At 47.8% G+C, this 21,512-nt stretch overlaps 1 protein-coding gene across 3 annotated transcripts in view; it reads left to right on the forward strand.

The window, feature by feature from the left end:
- COG1 (component of oligomeric golgi complex 1) overlaps positions 1-21,512 on the forward strand; it is an 86,887-nt gene that overhangs the window by 4,419 nt on the left and 60,956 nt on the right. For all 3 annotated transcript variants that reach the window (XM_063961161.1, XM_063961160.1, XM_063961159.1), the window contains exons 2-4: positions 1,772-2,004; positions 8,661-8,842; positions 16,429-16,599. In XM_063961161.1, the coding sequence (XP_063817231.1) occupies positions 1,772-2,004; positions 8,661-8,842; positions 16,429-16,599 (586 nt within the window). The remainder of the gene's footprint in view (positions 1-1,771; positions 2,005-8,660; positions 8,843-16,428; positions 16,600-21,512) is intronic.

Consider the following 21,512-nt stretch of genomic DNA (forward strand, 5'->3'; position numbering starts at 1 on the left):
CCACATAAACAAAACAAAAAATAAAAACTATACACATACTGCATATGAATATCTAAATCGGAGCATGTCATCCACATGTGTGTGTGTGTGTGTGTGTGTATATATAAGAGCTAACTATATTCTATATGGATCTTCCAAAAAAGATACATAGCAGCGGGTTGCGAAGGAACCATACCTCACATAAATAGATGCCTAACTCATGAATAAATGCTCAAAAGCAGAATGCTAAATGTGAAATCTATAGCTATTGACTGTGCGCACATCAAATCCTGTGCTCCGATTTAGATATTCATATACAGTATGTGTATGTTTTTTAAATTTTTTGTTTTGTTTATGTGGAAGCGATACGTCGGGGGTGGGGGTACGCTGCTCTCCTTCCGGCGATCTAATGTGTGAGCTTCCGGCTTGGGCGCCATGGGGGTTAGCGCAGAGTGGTGTGTGGACTGATGTGAGACGCCGGAGCTGGTAAGCAGCGGGGGGAGTGCAGGGGATCCGGACACCGGGATTTAGTGAGGATCTTCCAGAATAGTGTTTCAGGTGCCCTACACAGGGTTTTTGTACTTGTTTATTATGAGGTGTATAAATATGTGTGCTGGCTGAGGCTACAGTTGTATATGGCGTTTGCCATGAAAAAGGTGCTGTTGCACTGAAAGCTGCTGTCTGTTATGATGAGTATTATGCTGTTAAAATTGTTGCCATTGCCATCATGCTGTACAATGCACTTTAAATTGGATTAAATTATGGATTGAAAATTTGCCACTACAGGTTGAGTATCCCATATCCAAATATCCGAAATACGGAATATTCCGAAATACGGACTTTTTTGAGCGAGAGTGAGATAGTGAAACTTTTGTTTTCTGATGGCTCAATGTACACAAACTTTGTTTAATACACACAGTTATTAAAAATATTATATTAAATGACCTTCAGGCTGTGTGTATAAGGTGTATATGAAACATAAATGAATTGTGTGAATGTCGACACACTTTGTTTAATGCACAAAGTTATAAAAAATATTGGCTAAAATTACCTTCAGGCTGTGTGTATAAGGTGCATATAAAACATAAATGCATTCTGTGCTTAAATTTAGGTCCCATTGCCATGATATCTCATTATGGTATGCAATTATTCCAAAATACGGAAAAATCCGATATCCAAAATACCTCTGGTCCCAAGCATTTTGGATAAGGGATACTCAACCTGTATATGGTGGTCTGTATGTGGATTGTATATGTCTCTCTCTCTCTCTCTCTCTCTCTCTCTCTCTCTCTCTCTCTCTCTCTCTCTCTCTCTCTCTCTCTCTCTCTCTCTCTCTCTCTCTCTCTCTCTCTCTCTCTCTCTCTCTCTCTCTCTCTCTCTAAAAATTTTTTTTATATATATAAAAAAAAAATTTTTTTTGTCTGTACATGGATACATAATATGATGGCATTGTGGGTAACTTGTGGCTTTGGAACTACAACTCCCATTTTTCAATTTTAGTCTATTGCTGTCATTAACGCTGTAAATTGTAGTTGCACTACAGCAGAGGAATGTCAAGTTGCTTCTGTTGTGGCTGCAATTACCATTATCTTGTATGTCTTCCTCTTTTTTGTTTCTTTAATCACTGTGTTATAATGAAGTTACCCTTTTGTTTTGCTTTCTGCTATTTGCGGTGCATAACATAGAGAGATATTCAAATGAACCAATACATAGCGTAATGAAGTACACATTAAAGGGGGACTAATGAGACTAATATGTTTATTTATTTTTTTCTTTTATTATTTTTACCTAGTCCCAGGAAAGATTTTACAGCACTGCTGCCCAGATCAAGCTTTTGCTGGAGATTCCAGAAAAGCTGTGGAGTGCGATGGAATCTTCTCAATACCTCCGTGCAACTCAACTCTACCTTCTGTGCTGTCACTTGCACTCCTTGCTCCAGCTGGATTCCGCCACCTCTCGCTACAGTCCTGTCCTCGCTAGGTTCCCGATTTTAATACGTCAGGTGGCTGCAGCTGGGACATTCCGGTACGCACCAAATCTATTTTATATTTCTGTGAAACAGTAGTTAAAATGGGTTTAATTTTAATATTAAATTATACAAAATCACCTGAAATGATACACCGTAATAATGCAACCATTGGTTACAAGTTTCATACGCCGTATTGAACATAGATATAAACACCTATTAAATAGAAAAATCATCAATAGTTGCAATATATACATCATACCAACGCCTAGGTGTTAACTAAATAATACAGTAGTATAACTAAAATGTCTTAATCTGTTCTATTTCTTTGTTAACCACTTGCCTGGCATGGTTGCATCAGATGCGACCATGCCTGCAAGTGCTTTATCTGACCTGGTCGCACAGGATGCGACCAGTCAGATAAAGTGTTAGCAGCGTCAGGGAAGGGAAACTTCCCTCCGCTGCTGCTGTCAGAGGGACCGGAAGGTCCCTCTGCTTCCCTGCACTCTCCCCTACTGATTGCCTTGCTGCCGATCACTGATTATCGGTCATCACGGCAGGACCCCCCCCTCCAGCGGCTGCAGACAATGGCAGATGCTGGGGAAGTGTAAATTAACCCCCCTTTCCCCCCCCCATGTACCTGGAGGCTGTCCCGGCTTTCAAAATGAAAGCCGCAATGTTCCTGATCGATGTTGTTGTGTTTTTTTTTTTTTTTATTAAAATTATTTTGGATAGGGTTAAATTCATGTTCTTCACCTAATTCACTCATAAAAAAAAAAAAAACTAATAATTTCTCTGACGTCCTAGTGGATGCTGGGGACTCCGTAAGGACCATGGGGAATAGACGGCTCCGCAGGAGACTGGGCACATCTAAGAAAGATTTAGGACTATCTGGTGTGCACTGGCTCCTCCCCCTATGACCCTCCTCCAAGCCTCAGTTAGATTTCTGTGCCCGGCTGAGCTGGATGCACACTAGGGGCTCTCCTGAGCTCCTAGAAGAAAGTATAGTTTAGGTTTTTTTATTTTCAGTGAGACCTGCTGGCAACAGGCTCACTGCAACGAGGGTCTAAGGGGAGAAGAAGCGAACCTACCTAAGTGGTGGTAGCTTGGGCTTCTTAGGCTACTGGACACCATTAGCTCCAGAGGGATCGAACACAGGACCCGACCTCGTCGTCCGTTCCCGGAGCCGCGCCGCCGTCCCCCTTACAGAGCCAGAAACAAGAAGGTGGTCCGGAAAATCGGCGGCTGAAGACTTCTGTCTTCTCCAAGGTAGCGCACAGCACTGCAGCTGTGCGCCATTGCTCCTCATGCACACCACACACTGCGGTCACTGATGGGTGCAGGGCGCTGGGGGGGGGGGGCGCCCTGAGCAGCAATAATAACACCTTGGCTGGCAAAACTAACACCATATATAGCCTAAGAGGCTATATAGGTGTATATTATTAACCCCTGCCAGAAACGATAAAATAGCGGGAGAAAGCCCGCCGAAAAAGGGGCGGAGCCAACTCCCTCAGCACACTGGCGCCATTATTTCCTCACAGCTTCGCTGGAAGGAAGCTCCCTGGCTCTCCCCTGCAGTCCTGCACTACAGAAAGGGTAAAAAAGAGAGGGGGGGCACAATTTAGGCGCAGTATATTTATATTATAGGCAGCTATAGGGGAAAACACTCTGTATAGTGATATCCCTGTGTTATATAGCGCCCTGGTGTGTGCTGGCATACTCTCCCTCTGTCTCCCCAAAGGGCTTTGTGGGTCCTGTCCTCTGTAAGAGCATTCCCTGTGTGTCTGCTGTGTGTCGGTACTGCTGTGTCGACATGTATGATGAGGATAATGATGTGGAGGCGGAGCAAATGCCTGTGAATGTGATGTCACCTCCTGCGGGGTCGACACCAGTGTGGATGGACTTATGGAAGGAATTACGTGACAGTGTCAGCTCCTTACATAAAAGGTTTGACGACATAGGACAGCCGGCTACTCAGCTTGTGCCTGTCCAAGCGTCTCAAATGTCATCAGAGGCTATAAAACGCCCGCTACCTCAGATGACAGATACAGATGTCGACAGGGATACCGACTCCAGTGTCGACGATGATGAGACGAGTGTACCCTCCAATAGATCCACCCGTTATATGATTGAGGCTATGAAAAATGTTTTGCACATTTCTGATGATACCCCAGGTACCACAAAAAAGGGTATTATGTTTGGTGAGAAAAAACTACCAGTAGTTTTTCCTGCATCTGACGAATTAAATGAGGTGTGTGAGGAAGCGTGGACTTCCCCAGATAAGAAATTGATCATTTCTAAACGGTTAATGGCTGCGTACCCTTTCCCGCCAGAGGATAGGTCACACTGGGAAACACCCCCTAGGGTAGATAAAGCATTGACACGCTTATCAAAGAAGGTGGCACTACCGTCTCCGGATACGGCCACCCTAAAAGAACCGGCTGATAGAAAGCTGGAAAGTACCCTAAAAGCTATATACACACACACTGGCATTATATTGAGACCCGCTATTGCATCAGCTTGGATGTGCAGTGCTGCTGCTGCGTGGTCCGACTCCCTGTCGGAAAACATTGATAGCAAAATATTGTCCCTATACATGGTAACGATTGACCATATAAAAGACGCGGTCTTATACATGCGTGATGCACAGAGGGATATTTGCCGGCTGGCATCAAAAATAAGCGCTATGTCCATTGCCGCCAGACGGGGGTTATGGACTAGGCAATGGTCAGGTGATGCCGACTCCAAGCGGCACATGGAAGTTTTACCCTATAAAGGGGCGGAACTTTTTGGGGAAGGTCTTTCAGACCTCGTTTCCACAGCTACTGCTGGGAAATCGACTTTTTTGCCACAGGCTACCCCACAGCAAAAGAAAGCACCGTATTATCAAGTACAGTCCTTTCGGCCCCAGAAAAATAAGCGGGCTAGAGGCTCATACTTTCTGCCGAGGGGCAGAGGAAGGGGGAAAAAGCTGCAGCACACAGCTAGTTCCCAGGAGCAGAAGTCCTCCCCTGCGTCCGGTAAGTCCACAGCATGACGCTGGGGCTGCTCAGGCGGAATCGGGAACGGTGGGGGCACGTCTCAGGTTTTTCAGCACACAGTGGGCTCTCTCACAAGTGGATCCCTGGGTCCTTCAAGTAGTATCTCAGGGGTACAGGCTGGAATTCGAGACGTCTCCCCCCCCGCCGTTTCCTAAAATCTGCCTTGCCGGCAACTCCCTCTGCCAGGGAGGCAGTGTTGGTGGCTATTCAAAAACTGTATTCACAGAAAGTGATCGTCAAGGTACCCCTCCTTCAGCAAGGAAAGGGTTACTACTCCACAATGTTTGTGGTACCGAAACCGGACGGTTCGGTGAGACCCATCTTAAATTTAAAAACCTTGAACACTTATATCAAAAGGTTCAAGTTCAAGATGGAATCGCTCAGGGCGGTTATTGCGAGCCTGGAGGAGGGGGATTACATGGTATCCCTGGACATCAAGGATGCGTACCTGCATGTCCCCATTTACCCTCCGCACCAGGAGTACCTCAGATTTGTGGTACATGACTGTCACTATCAGTTCCAGACGCTGCCGTTCGGGTTATCCACGGCACCGAGGGTCTTTACCAAGGTAATGGCCGAAATGATGATACTCCTTCGCAAGAAGGGAGTTTTAATTATCCTTTACTTGGACGATCTCCTGATAAAGGCGAGGTCCAAAGAACAGTTGATAGTGGGGGTGACACTTTCTCAGGAAGTGCTACAACAGCACGGCTGGATTCTAAACATTCCAAAGTCACAGCTGGTCCCGACGACACGTCTTCTGTTCCTGGGAATGATTCTGGACACAGGCCAGAAAAGAGTGTTTCTTCCACTGGAAAAAGCCGAGGAATTGTCATCTCTGGTCAGAGACATTCTAAAACCAGGAAAAGTGTCGGTACATCAATGCACACGAGTCCTGGGAAAAATGGTAGCTTCGTACGAAGCAATTCCATTCGGAAGGTTCCACGCAAGGACGTTCCAGTGGGACCTGTTGGACAAATGGTCCGGGTCCCATCTCCAGATGCAACAGCGGATAACCCTATCGGCCAGAACCAGGGTGTCGCTGCTGTGGTGGCTGCAGAGGGCTCATCTACTAGAGGGCCGCAGATTCGGAATACAGGACTGGGTCCTGGTGACCACGGATGCCAGCCTTCGGGGCTGGGGGGCAGTCACAAAGGGAAGAAATTTCCAAGGACTGTGGTCAAATCAGGAGATTTCTCTTCACATAAATATCCTGGAGCTAAGGGCCATTTACAATGCCCTAAGCCAGGCAAGACCCCTGCTTCAAAACCAGCCGGTACTGATCCAGTCAGACAACATCACGGCGGTCGCCCATGTAAACAGACAGGGCGGCACGAGAAGCAGGATGGCGATGGCAGAAGCCACAAGGATTCTCAGATGGGCAGAGAATCATGTGTTCGCACTGACGGCAGTGTTCATTCCGGGAGTGGACAACTGGGAAGCAGACTTCCTCAGCAGGCACGACCTCCACCCGGGAGAATGGGGACTTCATCCAGAAGTCTTCCAAATGCTGGTCAACCGGTGGGAAAAACCACAGGTAGACATGATGGCGTCCCGCCTCAACAAGAAGTTGAAAAGATATTGCGCCCGGTCAAGAGACCCTCAGGCGATAGCGGTGGACGCTCTAGTGACACCGTGGGTGTACCAGTCGGTTTATGTGTTTCCTCCTCTACCTCTCATACCCAAGGTACTGAGAATAATAAGAAGGCGAGGAGTGAAAACCATACTCGTGGTTCCGGATTGGCCAAGAAGAGCTTGCTTACAGAGGACCCTTGGCCTCTACCGCTCAGACAAGACCTGCTGCAGCAGGGACCCTGTCTGTTGCAAGACTTACCGCGGCTGCGTTTGACGGCATGGCGGTTGAACACCGGATCCTGAAGGAAAAGGGTATTCCGGAGGAAGTCATCCCTACCCTGATCAAAGCCAGGAAGGATGTCACCGCAAGACATTATCACCGCATTTGGCGAAAATATGTTGCTTGGTGTGAGGCCATGAAGGCCCCGACGGAGGAATTTCAACTGGGTCGATTCCTGCAAGCAGGGGTGACGTTGGGCCTCAAATTGGGGTCCATAAAGGTCCAGATTTTGGCTCTGTCGATTTTCTTCCAAAAAGAACTGGCTTCACTGCCCGAAGTTCAGACTTTTGTCAAAGGAGTACTGCATATTCAGCCTCCTTTTGTGCCCCCAGTGGCACCTTGGGATCTCAATGTGGTTTTGGCATTCCTGAAATCACATTGGTTCGAACCACTTAAGACTGTGGATTTAAAATATCTCACGTGGAAAGTGGTCATGCTGTTGGCCTTGGCGTCGGCCAGGCGGGTTTCAGAATTGGCGGCTTTGTCTTGTAAAAGCCCTTATCTGATTTTCCATATGGATAGGGCAGAATTGAGGACTCGTCCTCAGTTTCTCCCAAAGGTGGTCTCAGCGTTTCACTTGAACCAACCTATTGTGGTGCCTGCGGCTACTAGGGACTTGGTGGATTCCAAGTTGCTGGACGTAGTCAGGGCCCTAAAAATTTATATTTCCAGGACGGCTGGAGTCAGAAAGACTGACTCGCTGTTTATCCTGTATGCACCCACCAAGCTGGGTGCTCCTGCTTCTAAGCAGTCTATTGCGCGCTGGATTTGTAGCACTATTCAGCTGGCGCATTCTGCGGTAGGCTTACCGCAGCCTAAATCTGTAAAAGCCCATTCCACACGGAAGGTGGGCTCATCTTGGGTGGCTGCCCGAGGGGTCTCGGCTTTACAACTTTGCCGAGCAGCTACTTGGTCGGGGGCAAACACGTTTGCGAAATTCTACAAATTTGATACCCTGGCTGAGGAGGACCTGGAATTCTCTCATTCGGTGCTGCAGAGTCATCCGCACTCTCCCGCCCGTTTGGGAGCTTTGGTATAATCCCCATGGTCCTTACGGAGTCCCCAGCATCCACTAGGACGTCAGAGAAAATAAGATTTTACTCACCGGTAAATCCATTTCTCGTAGTCCGTAGTGGATGCTGGGCGCCCATCCCAAGTGCGGATTGTCTGCAATACCTGTACATAGTTATTGTTACAAAAATCGGGTTTTGTTGTGAGCCATCTCTTTAGAGGCTCCATTTTGTTATCATACTGTTAACCGGGGTTCCTATCACGTGTTATATGGTGTGGCTGGTATGAGTCTTACCTGGGATTCAAAAATCCTTCCTTATTGTGTCAGCTCTTCCGGGCACAGTTCCTAACTGAGGCTTGGAGGAGGGTCATAGGGGGAGGAGCCAGTGCACACCAGATGGTCTTAAATCTTTCTTAGATGTGCCCAGTCTCCTGCGGAGCCGTCTATTCCCCATGGTCCTTACGGAGTCCCCAGCATCCACTACGGACTACGAGAAATAGATTTACCGGTGAGTAAAATCTTATTTTCTGAGCGGGTTTTTTTTTGGAAGGGGAATTGTCAGTTTAGTGGTTAAATCCAAACACATTTAAAAGCTACTATGGTGATGCTTCTCTACCATTCATAATCTGAGGCTACAGCCTTTCGTGAATATTGGCCGAGAAGAAAATAGCTTTCTCTGTGTGTAAGCACCTGTACACCTGACATGACCATAAAATAGATTGTTTCTGATTAATCATAACATTTGTCCTAGGAAAGTTCCATCTTTCTGTAAGTCCATTGTAAAGCATCACTTTGCCCTCTTTCCAGCTCCACCATACTACAAGAAAGCAAGTCCCTCCTCAAATGTCCTTCAGCATCTGATCAAAATGTTGCCGAGGCACTATGCTCCATTATGCTTCTGGAGGATAGCTCTCCCCGTCAAGCCCTGGCAGATTTCCTACTGGCTAGAAAAGCTGGAATCCAACAGCTGCTCCACCAACCTCATCATGGTAAATATTTGTATTATTTGACTTGTTTTAGTTATTAATGAATAAATACTTTAACGAGTACATTTACCTGGCCTTCAATGCTGGAATTGGTCTATCTAATCAGAAATTGAATTGTCATTTACTTTCTGGATCCTGTCATATTTCTGCCAAACCACTTTCCATCTCCAAGCCACTGTCTCTTATTTACTGTAGTGCAAATGTGCAATAACACCCAATCAGCAGCTAGTTATGATCAGCCTAATGCATTTCAGACAGTGAGAACAAATGTCTCTTTGGTAGCTGAGATACTGAACTTTGGCATTTTGCAAATGACTGCTGTAGTTGGGATGAGTATACTAAAGCCCTGCTCAGTGGCTGTGGTTGTGTGTTGTTTGTTTGTTTTTTTTTTGTTTTTTTAACTTTTTTTGTAATACTTAAATAGTGGTGGATTAGAATTCCTAGAAGGGTAGCGCTAGGAAGAGACTGTTGGCTGCACAGAAAAAAGTCATGAAAATTAATGTCAAATGTATATTGATAATGTAATCAAGTTGCACTTAAAACAGCATACAGATGTGTCCTCCTACATACTGCAGCCACGCCAAACAGCCTCTCTTGGCACACCAGGTCCCGTGAGACTCTTTTAGCATTGGGCGTCTGTTATACAGACTGTACCAGTACAACACCAGTAGACTGTGCTGATTAATTTGATATGACACATGTATATCTGTGTGTGGCTGAATCTCTGAATCTGCATATGAAGTGCTACAATGTAGCAGTTACAGCTTTTTTTTTCCCCAATACACGTTCCGTTGTGCTTCATATACAGACTCGCACAGAATATGCAAGTGTTGCATATCAAATTATTCGGCACAGTCTCCTGCTGTGTACTAGTTGCATTACGCTGTGACTAAGACACATTTTTGGCAAACAAATATGCCCAGACAACTGGAGACAACTTAGTACGATGGGGTCCAAAGGAGCCAATGCTCTTTAAATTTCTTCAACGGGGTGTGCTGGATCCTCCCCTCTATGCCCTACCACACAGCTCAGTCTAGCAAAAATGTGCCCAAAGGAGATGGACATACTTGAGAGGAGGAACACGACAATACAACTAGTGGTGAGATTAACGAACCAGCACGCATCAAAATAAACATACTAGCAACACCTAGTGAACCATAGAACAGCAATAGCTGTGTAACCAACATCAAACAAGAACTAAACTTGCCGGAAGTCAAAGCACAGAGGCAGGCGCCCAGTACCCCTTATGGACTACGAGAAAAGGATTTACCGGTAGGTAATTAAAATCCTCTTTTCTCTATCATCCATAAGGGATACTGGGGACAACTTAGTACAATGGGGACGTCCCAAAGCTTCCAGAACGGGTGGGAACATGCTGAGATGCCTGCAGCACTGTATGTCCAAACTGGACATCCCCTGTAGCCAGGGTATCAAACCTGTAAAACTTGACAAATGTTTGTCCCTGACCAGGTAGCGGCCCGACACAGTTGCAGGGCCGAAACACCCCGGGCAGCTGCCCAGGAGAACCCACAGACATGGTGGAATGGGCATTGACAGACCGAGGAATAGACAAGGCCGCCGAAGCGTAGGCCGGTTGAACAGTGTCTAATCCAGCGGGCAATGGACTGCTTAGAAGCAGGAAGATAATTTTTGAGAGCATCATATACCACAAAGAGGAAATCCGATTTTCAAACTGCAGCAGTCCTCTTGACATTAATCCTCAGGGCTTGCACCACATCCAAGGACTCGGGAATAGAGGAAGTGGCCAAAGCCGCTGGAACCACAATAGGCTGATTCAAGTGGAATGCAGAAACCACCTTAGGCAGGAAATGTTGTCGAGTTCTGAGTTCCGCTCTGTCCTCATAAAAGACCAGGTAGGGACTTCACCAGGACAAAGTGCCAAGTTCTGAAATGCGCCTAGCTGAAGCCAAAGCGAAGAGCATAACCGTCTTCCAGGTAAGGTACTTGTCCTCCACCGATATCAGAAGCTCAAACCAGGAGGACTGGAGAAAGGACAAAACCACGTTGAGATACCAAGGTGCCGTGGGCGGCACAAGAGGAGGTTGGATGTGACGGACACCCTGCAGGAATGTCTGGACTTCAGGCAAAGCAGCAAATTTATTCTGAAAAAAAATGGACAAGGTCGACTTTATGGAGACCAACCTTAGGCCCATATCCACACCAGCCTGTAAGAAACGCAGAAAGTGCCCCAGGTTGAAATCTGCAGGAGGATATTTTCTGCCCTGTCACCAGGAGACATATCTTTTTTCCAGATATCGTAGTAATACTTCGACGTGACAGCCTTCCTGGCTTGAATCATGGTGGTAATAACCTTACCTGGAATTCCTTTCTGAGATGGAAGGTTCCGCTCAACCGCCATGCCATTAAACACAGCCGCCGTAAGTCTGGTTAGACGAACGGCCCTTGCTGAAGAAGATCCTCCCTTAGTGGTAGGGGCCAGGGGTCTTCTATGGCCATGGCCAGAAGATCCGCATACCAAACCCTCCAAGGCCAGTCGAGGGCAATGATAATTGCCTGAACTCCCTCTCTTATTCTTTTTAGAACCCTGGGGAGCAACGGAATCGGAGGAAACAGGTACACCAGCTAGTAAATCCATGGAGTCGTCAGAGGGTACCTTGTCCTGGAACAATAGCACTGAAGCTTGTGGTTGAGCCGAGAGGCCATCCGATCGATCTGCGGACAGCCCCACAGATCTGCTATCAGTTGAAACACCTGAGGGTGGAAACCCCACTCTCCTGGGTGGAGTTTGTGACGACTTCGGAAGTTCGCCTCCCAGTTGACCACACCTGGAATGAATATTGCAGACACCACCCTTGCATTCCTTTCGACCTAGGGGAGAATCTTGGATACCTCCCACATGCAGGCCCTGCTCTTCGTCCCTCCTTGCTGATTGATGTAAGCCACAGCCGTGGCATTGTCTGAACTTGAATGACTTGACCTTGGAGCAGATGAGAAGCCTGTAGCAGAGCATTGTATATCACTCTGAGTTCCAGTATGTTTATAGGAAGGCAGGCTTCAAGTCTTGACCACCGGCCCTGAAACTGTGTACCTTTGGTACCAGCTCCCCTGCCCCGAAGGCTCGCGTCCGTGGTCAAGAGAATCCAATCCTGGATCCCAAGCTCCGCCCCTCCAAGAGGATGGAGGGCTGCAACCACCATTGGAGAGAAATCCTGGCCTGTGGTCAGAGACGTATGACCAGGTGCATCTGTAGATGCGTACCCGACCACTTCTTCAGGAGATCCATTTGGAAGGTCCTTTCATGGAATCTGCCAAATTAAATGGCCTCGAAGGACTGGTGCAAAGATGTACCGAAACCCTGCATGGCTGCAGAACAGCCCAAACCAACTCCTGAAGAGCCTTCGCCTTGTCTACAGGAAGGAAGACCTTCTGCGCCACTGTGTCCAAGACTATTCCGAGGCACCAGGTGGGATTTTTGAAAACTCAGAATCCAACCGTGGCGTGACAGCAGGGACGTCGTGCAGCATATGCTGTCCAGCAGAAGTTCCCTTGATCTGGCTTTATCAGAAGATCGTCCAGGTAGGGGACAATGTTAACTTCTAGAATGCTGAGTTGGAACAGAAGTTCCACCATCACCTTGTTGAAGACCCTTGGGGCCGTGGAGAGGCCGAAGGGCAGCGCCTGGAACTGGTAGTGTTTGTCCAACAGGGCAAACCTGAAGTAGGCCTGATGAGGCGGCCTTATCGGAATATGGAGGTAAGCGTTCTTTATGAGAGACCAAGAACTCCCCCTCCTCCAGACCTGAGATCACTGCTCTCAGAGACTCCCTTTTGAACTGAACAACCTGCAGATAAGGTTTAACGTTTTTAGTTTCAAAATGGGCCTCACTGAACCGTCCAGTTTTGGTACCACAAAAAGGCTGGAATAGTGTCCCTCTCCTTGTTGCTGAAGTAGCACAGGAACAATGACCTGGGTCTGAGCCAACTTTTGAAAGGCCTCATGTAACGTGAGGCGTATGGTTTCCGAAGCTGGTAAACCAAACTTGAAAAACCTGTGAGACGGAGAACTTTCGAACTCCAGTTTGTAGCCCTGGGAGATCAGGTCTTTTACCCAGGCACCCTGGCAGGAGCCGTACAAGACGAAGCTGAAGAATCTCAGATGAGCTCCCACCATGAGATCCCCCTGGAGCAGAAGGACACCGACATGCGGAGGGTTTTGAGGAGACGGCTGAAGCTCTGGTCCTAAGAACTAGTGGTGTTGGGTTTACGTGACTTGCCTCTGGAGGCTTGTGCCACATTTTAGGCACCTCTTTCCTTACCCTTAACGCGCGCTGTTCGAAAGGACTGCAGTTGCGGTCTACTGTAATGGTGTCCATACACTTATGAGATAATCGGTGCTATCCTTTGATTTCGACCACATCTGTGAGAGAAATCGAAGGATTGAATGCACATTTTAGTACCTTGAGACGCGATGTGCGGGCACGCCGGTCGAATATCGCGTCTCAAGATATTTTGTGCTGCACTTAATATTTGTCGCATCACAGTGCGATTGCATGTGGTTTTAAACCCACATGATATATATCGCACTGCGATGTGCGATGGACACTCGCCGGGAGCTGACAGAGGCCGCTCCCACTCGGCGGTGACGTGCCCATCACGTGATTACCATGCGATCTATCGCATGGTAATCACTTTGGCAGTTCAGGTGCCGGTGCGATGCCCCGCGATGTCGCGTCGCGGGGCATCGCACAAGTGTATGGCCAGCATAAGAACGTCTAGCCAGCAGAGCAGCAGATGTAAGGTACGTGGACTTTCCAGTAGTAGCCTTCGAAATCCAGGTATCCAATTCACCCCCGAACAGCCACTCACCTGTGAAGGGCAAGGCTTCCACACTCCTTTTAGATTCCGCATCCGCCACCCACTGACGCAACCATAACACTCTGCATGTGAAAACCACCATGGTAGAGGTGTGGGCATTTATAATGCCAATACCTTTGATGGTATCACAGAGGAAGCGGGCAGACTCTTGGATGTGCTGAATCAGCGTCACCATATCAGCCAGGGACTTGTCCCCAGTAAGGCCCTCTTGAAGGTTACCAGCCCAAGTATGTATGGCCCAAGTATGTATGACGTGGGTCACCCAACAACCTGCAATAACAGGGAGGCCCCTGCTGCAACATAAATAGATTTCAAGGGTGTCTCTATTTTCCTGTCTGCAGGCTCCTTTAAGGCCGTAGCCCCTGGAACTAGCAGTACTGTCTTTTTTGACAGACGTGACACTGAGGCATTAACAGCAAGGGGAGTTTCCCAGACCTTGCGCCCCTCAAGGGCAAAAGGAAATGTGGCCGCCCATTTTTTTGACACTTGGAATTTCTTGTCAGGAGTAGCCCATGGTTCCCTGAAAAGATCGTCCAGTTCCTTTTGAGTCAGGAAATGTGTCCTGCACCTTTTTTCTGTGCAGAGAAAAAGGATCGCGGCACATCGGTCTCATTACCAGGAGTATTGATGACATCCTCTATAGCATGATAAGTGAGTCTACACCCTGTGCAGCAGAGGAATCCTCTAATTCAGCATTAGATTCTAGCTCCTTCCCCCTCTTCCACTCCTGGCACCACCACCTCCGATTCCGAGAGGATATCGGGTAACCCCCTTTCGTGGGGTAATGGATTTTGCAGAGGGGAAACACGTCTGCTGTCTGCCCTATCTTTTGCCAGAGCAGCCATAGACTGTTGTAACTGCTGCCTTTCCTGTCTGGCAGTAGTCAGTTCATTGGACATGTCAGCCATCATAGTTTTTAATAGAGCTGAGCCAAGCAGGCTCCTGCAAGTTACCCCTTGAAGCCCCACTGTCTTGTGAAGGCTGGCTGCATTGTTCACACGAGAGAATCTGCAGGGGAGGTGTGACAAATAGTGCACACAACTTTTTTCACCATGCTGACATAGGACATTTACATTCACACACGCATACAGACGCAGGTACAAGCAAGCCTGCCCAGCCCAGTATATGTGGAGAGACTCAGAGAGGAGGAACCAGCACACAGCCTGAAACTAACAATTATACAGTGAGAAGTGAGGCAATTTGGTGTACAGTGCGTAAGGAGCCTAATATATAAGGGTCCCACAGTGGGCTCTCCCCCTTAACTACACCCCTGTACCAGTGTCTGGCCGTGGAGGATCACTTGGAGGAGCTGCCAGTCCTACAGCAATGCTGAGAGTGCAGGAAATGGCACCAGGAAGCCGCTGGTCCCGCTCTGAGGAAGCTCCACCCCCCTGTAATGGCGCTGGAGCTATACATATAGTTATACTGGCAAATATCCCCAATGAGTGTAAAATGAGGTATAATCACCTATTTTCACCACCGCTGGCCAGTCTACGCGGGCCTAACAGCTTACCTGAAAATAACAAACATAAAAATAAACTGAAGAAAAACTCTCTGGCGCTCCTGAGTGTGCGTCTTCTCATGAGGGCACATTTTTCTAAACTGAGCTGTGAGGGAGGGCATAGAGGGGAGGAGCCAGCACACACTGTTGAAGAAATTTAAAGTGCACTGGCTCCTTTGGACCTCATCTAAACCCCATCGTACTAAGTTGTCCCCAGTATCCCTTATGGATGATAGTGAAATGTTGCTTACCTTTGTGTCTCAAAGAGATACAAGCTAAAATAGGCAAGGTTTTACTCAAATAACAAGAAATGAAGACAGCCTCAAATCACATCTGAGCCTTGTGGCTATCTGAGCTGCCTCTGAGACTCCAACTTCACATACATCACTTAAAAAATAAGGTGCATGGTAAATAAAAATCATTTAGTCCAGCCAGTTCTACAAACTGCACACCTAACATAGGCAAAAAGTAACACAAACATTTATTGCCAAATTGCGTTACGAGGCCAAGAAGTGCAGCACACATAGCACACACTTACGCAGCTTCAGCACCATTCTGCTCATCTGTGTCTCTGCCTGCATATGGGTGACCTGACAGCTGTTTCAGTACAAATAACCCGTCGCAAGAAATCTCGCATGTGCACTAACCGTAATACTCTTCCTCCAATAAGAATAACTTTTATGGTATTCTTAAAAAAATTGCAGCCAGCATAATGTAACAAAATATTTTAAGATGGATATTGCAAGACATACGCAGTTCCATAAGGTCATCTTGGGCCCCAAAACCTAATCCTAATTTCTGTCCAACATATGTGAATTTAATGCTATTAGGAGGTTTATTTCTGGATTTGACTTGGTCTCTGACAATGTAAGTATTATTCTATCTTTCACTGTTCTTATTTGTGAAACACTTTTTCCAGAGTTTAAATGTAAAATTTACTATTACATAAGAGATGTATCAAGGCTTGGTGGACGTACAGTGGAGAAATTGCCCAAAGCAACTAATTCGCTTCTGTCATTTCATAGTCTGTGCTAGATTGATTGCTTTGGTTAACGTCTCCTCTTTATCTTTCTCCAATGTTTGATGCATCTCCCCCCATAATGTTCTGTGGGGTTTCTCCACTGTAAAGTGTATGTTTGTCTTTTCATGTTATGATATTCCATCACTTGTCTGATAGTATATACTAATTGCACAATGTCTATTATAGTCTGCACTTTCTTTTTCATTTTCAGGTTCAGGTGTCAAGTCCCAGGTGTGTTCTCTAGTGGAGCTTTTGGCAAATACCCTATACCAGGCTCATGCTCTTTTCTATATACAGCCAGAAGATGTGCCACCTAACCCTTCTCTGAACTGTGGCCTCTTATTCTCTATGTTAGAGACGATAACTGCTCAGCACAGAACAGGTACGTTTTACTTTATTCTTCCTTTATGTCACAGAAATAAGACTCCTGAATTGTACCCATTGCCTTCACACATAAGATACATGTGCTCAATTAATGCAGTTCCTCAGTGATGTCCCTAATAACTTTATAGGGTAAAAAAGGACAGGTTTGATTCCGCACTGGTTAGTTTCTGCTGCGGGGTACACTGGGCTCCACAGGGAATAACATCGGGGTGTAGAGTAGGATCTTGATCCGAGGCACCAACAGGCTAAAAGCTTTGACTGTTCCCAGAATGCATAGCGCCGCCTCCTCTATAACTCCGCCTCCGTGCACAGGAGCTCAGTTTTGTAGTTGGTGCCATGCAGTGCAGGCATACAACAGGTGGGCTGCTCCTGCTTTCTTAAAAGAACTTTGGAGACTTCAAGGGCTGCAGCAGAGACACTGTGAGTTTTAGATGTCACTCTGACATCTGCTGCAACTCCATCACCTCCCCCAGCGGTGCTGTATACTCCCGCACCCTGGTTGCCGGGTGCTTACAGCGGAGGCTCCGGTTAGCTTCAGTTAGTCACACACCCTGACGCAGCTCTCCAGGATTGCGTGGCCGCACTTTGGGAGGAGGTAAGAGGGTCCCCCAGACGGGACCCGCTGGAAATTGCGATCCGGCGCGTCGGGCCGCGTGCGCTGGCGTGGACACTGTGGTAGTACAGGGACCCCACTAGACCACCAGGGCACGGGCACAGGTCGGTTTTACTTTAAAACCGTTAGGTACATTGCCCGCAGTACCCGGTGGTGAAGTCCAGCAAGGGGATAAGACTTTGACCTGTAGCCCCCCCCCCAAGGCGCCATTTAGAGTAAATGTTCCTGCCCTGGAGCTCTCGCCCTCTCCCTCTCCCCCGCCCCCCCCCCCCCCCCCCCTACCCCGTTTGGCCGCCATTAGGCTGATCCTGGGACTGTTTGGGCAAATCCTCCTCTGTAAAGCCGCCTGCATGTCAGCGCTGTGCATTTTACAGGACACTTAAGTATTCTATATGTCTGCTGACAGTGTTAGTTTAGAAACAGTGCATTTAGTCAGGGTTATATAGTACAAAACCCTGTGATATACATCCAGTATTTACTGTGCATTGATATATCTATTGACTGTATAGCTATACTTAGTATTACTAGTCCAGTGCAGTTTTGTTGCATGTCATAATTTCTCATACGTCCTAGAGGATGCTGGGGAGGCTTCAAGAACCATGGGGTATACACGGGATCCGCAGGAGACATGGGCACTTTAAGACTTTAAATGGGTGTGAACTGGCTCCTCCCTCTATGCCCCTCCTCCAGACTCCAGTTAGATTCTGTGCCCAGGGAGACTGGTCACAAACAGGGGAGCTCTACTGAGTTTCTCTGAAAAAAGACTTAGGTTTTTTATGTTCAGGGAGCACTGCTGGAAAAAGGCTCCCTGCAACGAGGGACTGAGGGGAGAGAAGCAGACCTACTTCTGTGAGTTCAAAGGCTCTGCTTCTTAGGCTACTGGACACCATTAGCTCCATAGGGTTCGATCACTTTATACGCCTAGCCGCTCGTTCCCGGAGCCGCGCCGTCACCCCCCCCCCCCCCCCCCCCCCCTCCTTGCAGAGCCAGAAGAAAGAAGCCGGGTGAGTAATACAAGAAACGAAGACTTCAGTGACGGCAGAAGACTTCAGGTCCTGAGGTACCATGCTCCCAAACACACAGCGGCACTGACAGGGTGCAGGGCGCATGGGGGGCGCCCTGGGCAGCATGGGGACCTGAAATGACTGGTAAAAGTTATATAAAAAGTGCCTAGGCACTCAATATAGACCCCCCCCCCGCCAGTATAAAAATGTTAAAATAAGCGGGACTGAAGCGCGCCGGTGAGGGGGCGTGGCTTAGTCCCCACAGTTCTGACCAGCGCCATTTTCTCTTCACAGAAGCTGCAGAGACGCTGGCCCTGACCTCCACACTGCTGTACAAGTAACAGGGTGCAAAACGGGGGGGGGGGCACAGTAGATTTGGTGCTATTATCTTTATTATAAAAGCGCTAGCAGGTCTGAGGCATTGTATGTAAAGTCTCAGTACCGGGTTGAGAGCTGGCAAACTCCCTCTGTGTCTTTCTAACAGGCTTTGCTGTGGGTCTGTCCCCTATAGCCCAGTGTGATTGTAGGTGTCGGTACGGGTGTGTCGACATGTCTGAGGCTGAGTGCTCTTCCCAGGAGGAAGCCGGAGTGGGGACAGAAAAGGAGTTGGAAGTGACCCTGTCGGCACCGCCGACTTCTGAGTGGGTAAATATGTTGAGTGTTTTTAATGCAAATGTGGCTCGGTTGACTAAGAGATTAGATAAATCAGAGTCTAAGAACCAGACATGGAGGAAATCCATGGAAGATGCATGGTCACAAGCTCAGACCCCTTCATGGTCACAGAAACGTGCATTTACCCAGATAACAGATACCGACACGGACTCTGATTCCAGTGTCGACTATAGTGATGCCAGATTAAATCCTAAACTGGCTAAGAGCATTCAGTACATGATTGTGGCGATAAAAGACGTGTTACATATCACGGAGGACCCTGCTGTTCCTGATAGAAGGGTCTGTATGTTTAAAGGAAAGAAACCTGAGGTAACGTTTCCTCCCTCTCATGAACTGAACGCTCTTTTTGAAAAGGCTTGGGAAAATCCTGACAAGAAGGTACAGGTTCCCAAAAGAATTCCAGTGGCATATCCATTCCCCTCGGGTGACAGGGAAAAGTGGGAATCAGCCCCCACAGTGGACAATGCTCTATCGCGTCTGTCCAAGAAGGTGGTGCTTCCGTCTCTGAGATAGATACCCTGGACAGGGATAACATGCTTTTGACTCTGGGTCATATCAGGGACGCTGCAGCATATTTAAAAGAAGCTGCAAGGGATATTGGCCCTTTGGGCTCAAGGGCCAATGCCATGGCTGTCTCGGCTAGAAGGGCATTGTGGATTCATCAATGGAATGCTGATGCTGACTCTAAGGAGGCGATGGAGTCTCTACTGTTTAACGGTAGTGTCTTGTTTGGTGACGGCCTCACTGACCTGGTATCTACAGCTACCGCGGGTAAGTCGTAATTTCTCTGACGTCCTAGTGGATGCTGGGAACTCCGAAAGGACCATGGGGAATAGCGGCTCCGCAGGAGACTGGGCACAAAAGTAAAAGCTTTAGGACTACCTGGTGTGCACTGGCTCCTCCCCCTATGACCCTCCTCCAAGCCTCAGTTAGATTTTTGTGCCCGAACGAGAAGGGTGCACACTAGGTGGCTCTCCTGAGCTGCTTAGTGAAAGTTTTAGTTTAGGTTTTTTATTTTCAGTGAGTCCTGCTGGCAACAGGCTCACTGCACCGAGGGACTAAGGGGAGAAGAAGCGAACTCACCTGCGTGCAGAGTGGATTGGGCTTCTTAGGCTACTGGACATTAGCTCCAGAGGGACGATCACAGGCCCAGCCATGGATGGGTCCCAGAGCCGCGCCGCCGGCCCCCTTACAGAGCCAGAAGACAGAAAAGGTCCGGGAAATCGGCGGCAGAAGACGTCCTGTCTTCAACAAGGTAGCGCACAGCACTGCAGCTGTGCGCCATTGCTCTCAGCACACTTCACACTCCGGTCACTGAGGGTGCAGGGCGCTGGGGGGGGGCGCCCTGAGACGCAATAAAAACACCTTAGATGGCGAAAAATACATCACATATAGCTCCTGGGCTATATGGATGCATTTAACCCCTGCCAGTTTTTCCTTAAAAAAGCGGGAGAAAGGCTCCGCCCCCTTCTCGGCGGCCTATCTCCTCAGCACACAAGCGCCATTTTCCCTCACAGCTCCGCTGGAAGGACATCTCCCTGACTCTCCCCTGCAGTCCTGCACTACAGAAACAGGGTAAAACAAGAGAGGGGGGGCACTAATTTGGCAGATTAATCAATACAGCAGCTATATAAGGGAAAAACACTTATATAAGGTTATCCCTGTGTATATATATATATATATATATATATAGCGCTCTGGTGTGTGCTGGCAAACTCTCCCTCTGTCTCCCCAAAGGGCTAGTGGGGTCCTGTCCTCTATCAGAGCATTCCCTGTGTGTGTGCTGTGTGTCGGTACGTTGTGTCGACATGTATGAGGAGGAAAATGGTATGGAGGCGGAGCAATTGCCTGTAATAGTGATGTCACCCCCTAGGGAGTCGACACCTGACTGGATGGTCTTATGGAAGGAATTACGTGATAGCGTCAGCACTTTACAAAAGACTGTTGACGACATGAGACAACCGGCAAATCAGTTATTACCTGTCCAGGCGTCTCAAACACCGTCAGGGGCTCTAAAGCGCCCGTTACCTCAGATGGTCGACACAAACGTGTTTTCCAGTAGGGCCACACGTTACATGATCACGGCAATGAAGGAGGTTTTGAACATTTCTGATACTACAAGTACCACAAAAAAGGGTATTATGTGGGGTGTGAAAAAACTACCCGTAGTTTTTCCTGAATCAGATGAATTAAATGAGGTGTGTGATGAAGCGTGGGTTTCCCCCGATAAAAAACTGCTAATTTCTAAAAAATTATTGGCATTATACCCTTTCCCGCCAGAGGTTAGGGCGCGTTGGGAAACACCCCCTAGGGTAGATAAGGCGCTCACACGCTTATCAAAACAAGTGGCGTTACCGTCTCCTGATACGGCCGCCCTCAAGGAGCCAGCTGATAGGAAGCTGGAAAATATCCTAAAAAGTATATACACATACTGGTGTTATACTGCGACCAGCAATCGCCTCAGCCTGGATGTGCAGTGCTGAGGTGGCTTGGTCGGATTCCCTGACTGAAAATATTGATACCCTGGACAGGGACAGTATATTATTGACTATAGAGCATTTAAAGGATGCATTTCTATATATGCGGGATGCACAGAGGGATATTTGCACTCTGGCATCAAGA

This window comes from Pseudophryne corroboree, chromosome 3 (assembly GCF_028390025.1).
Source record: "Pseudophryne corroboree isolate aPseCor3 chromosome 3, aPseCor3.hap2, whole genome shotgun sequence".
In the NCBI taxonomy this organism is placed as follows: domain Eukaryota; kingdom Metazoa; phylum Chordata; class Amphibia; order Anura; family Myobatrachidae; genus Pseudophryne; species Pseudophryne corroboree.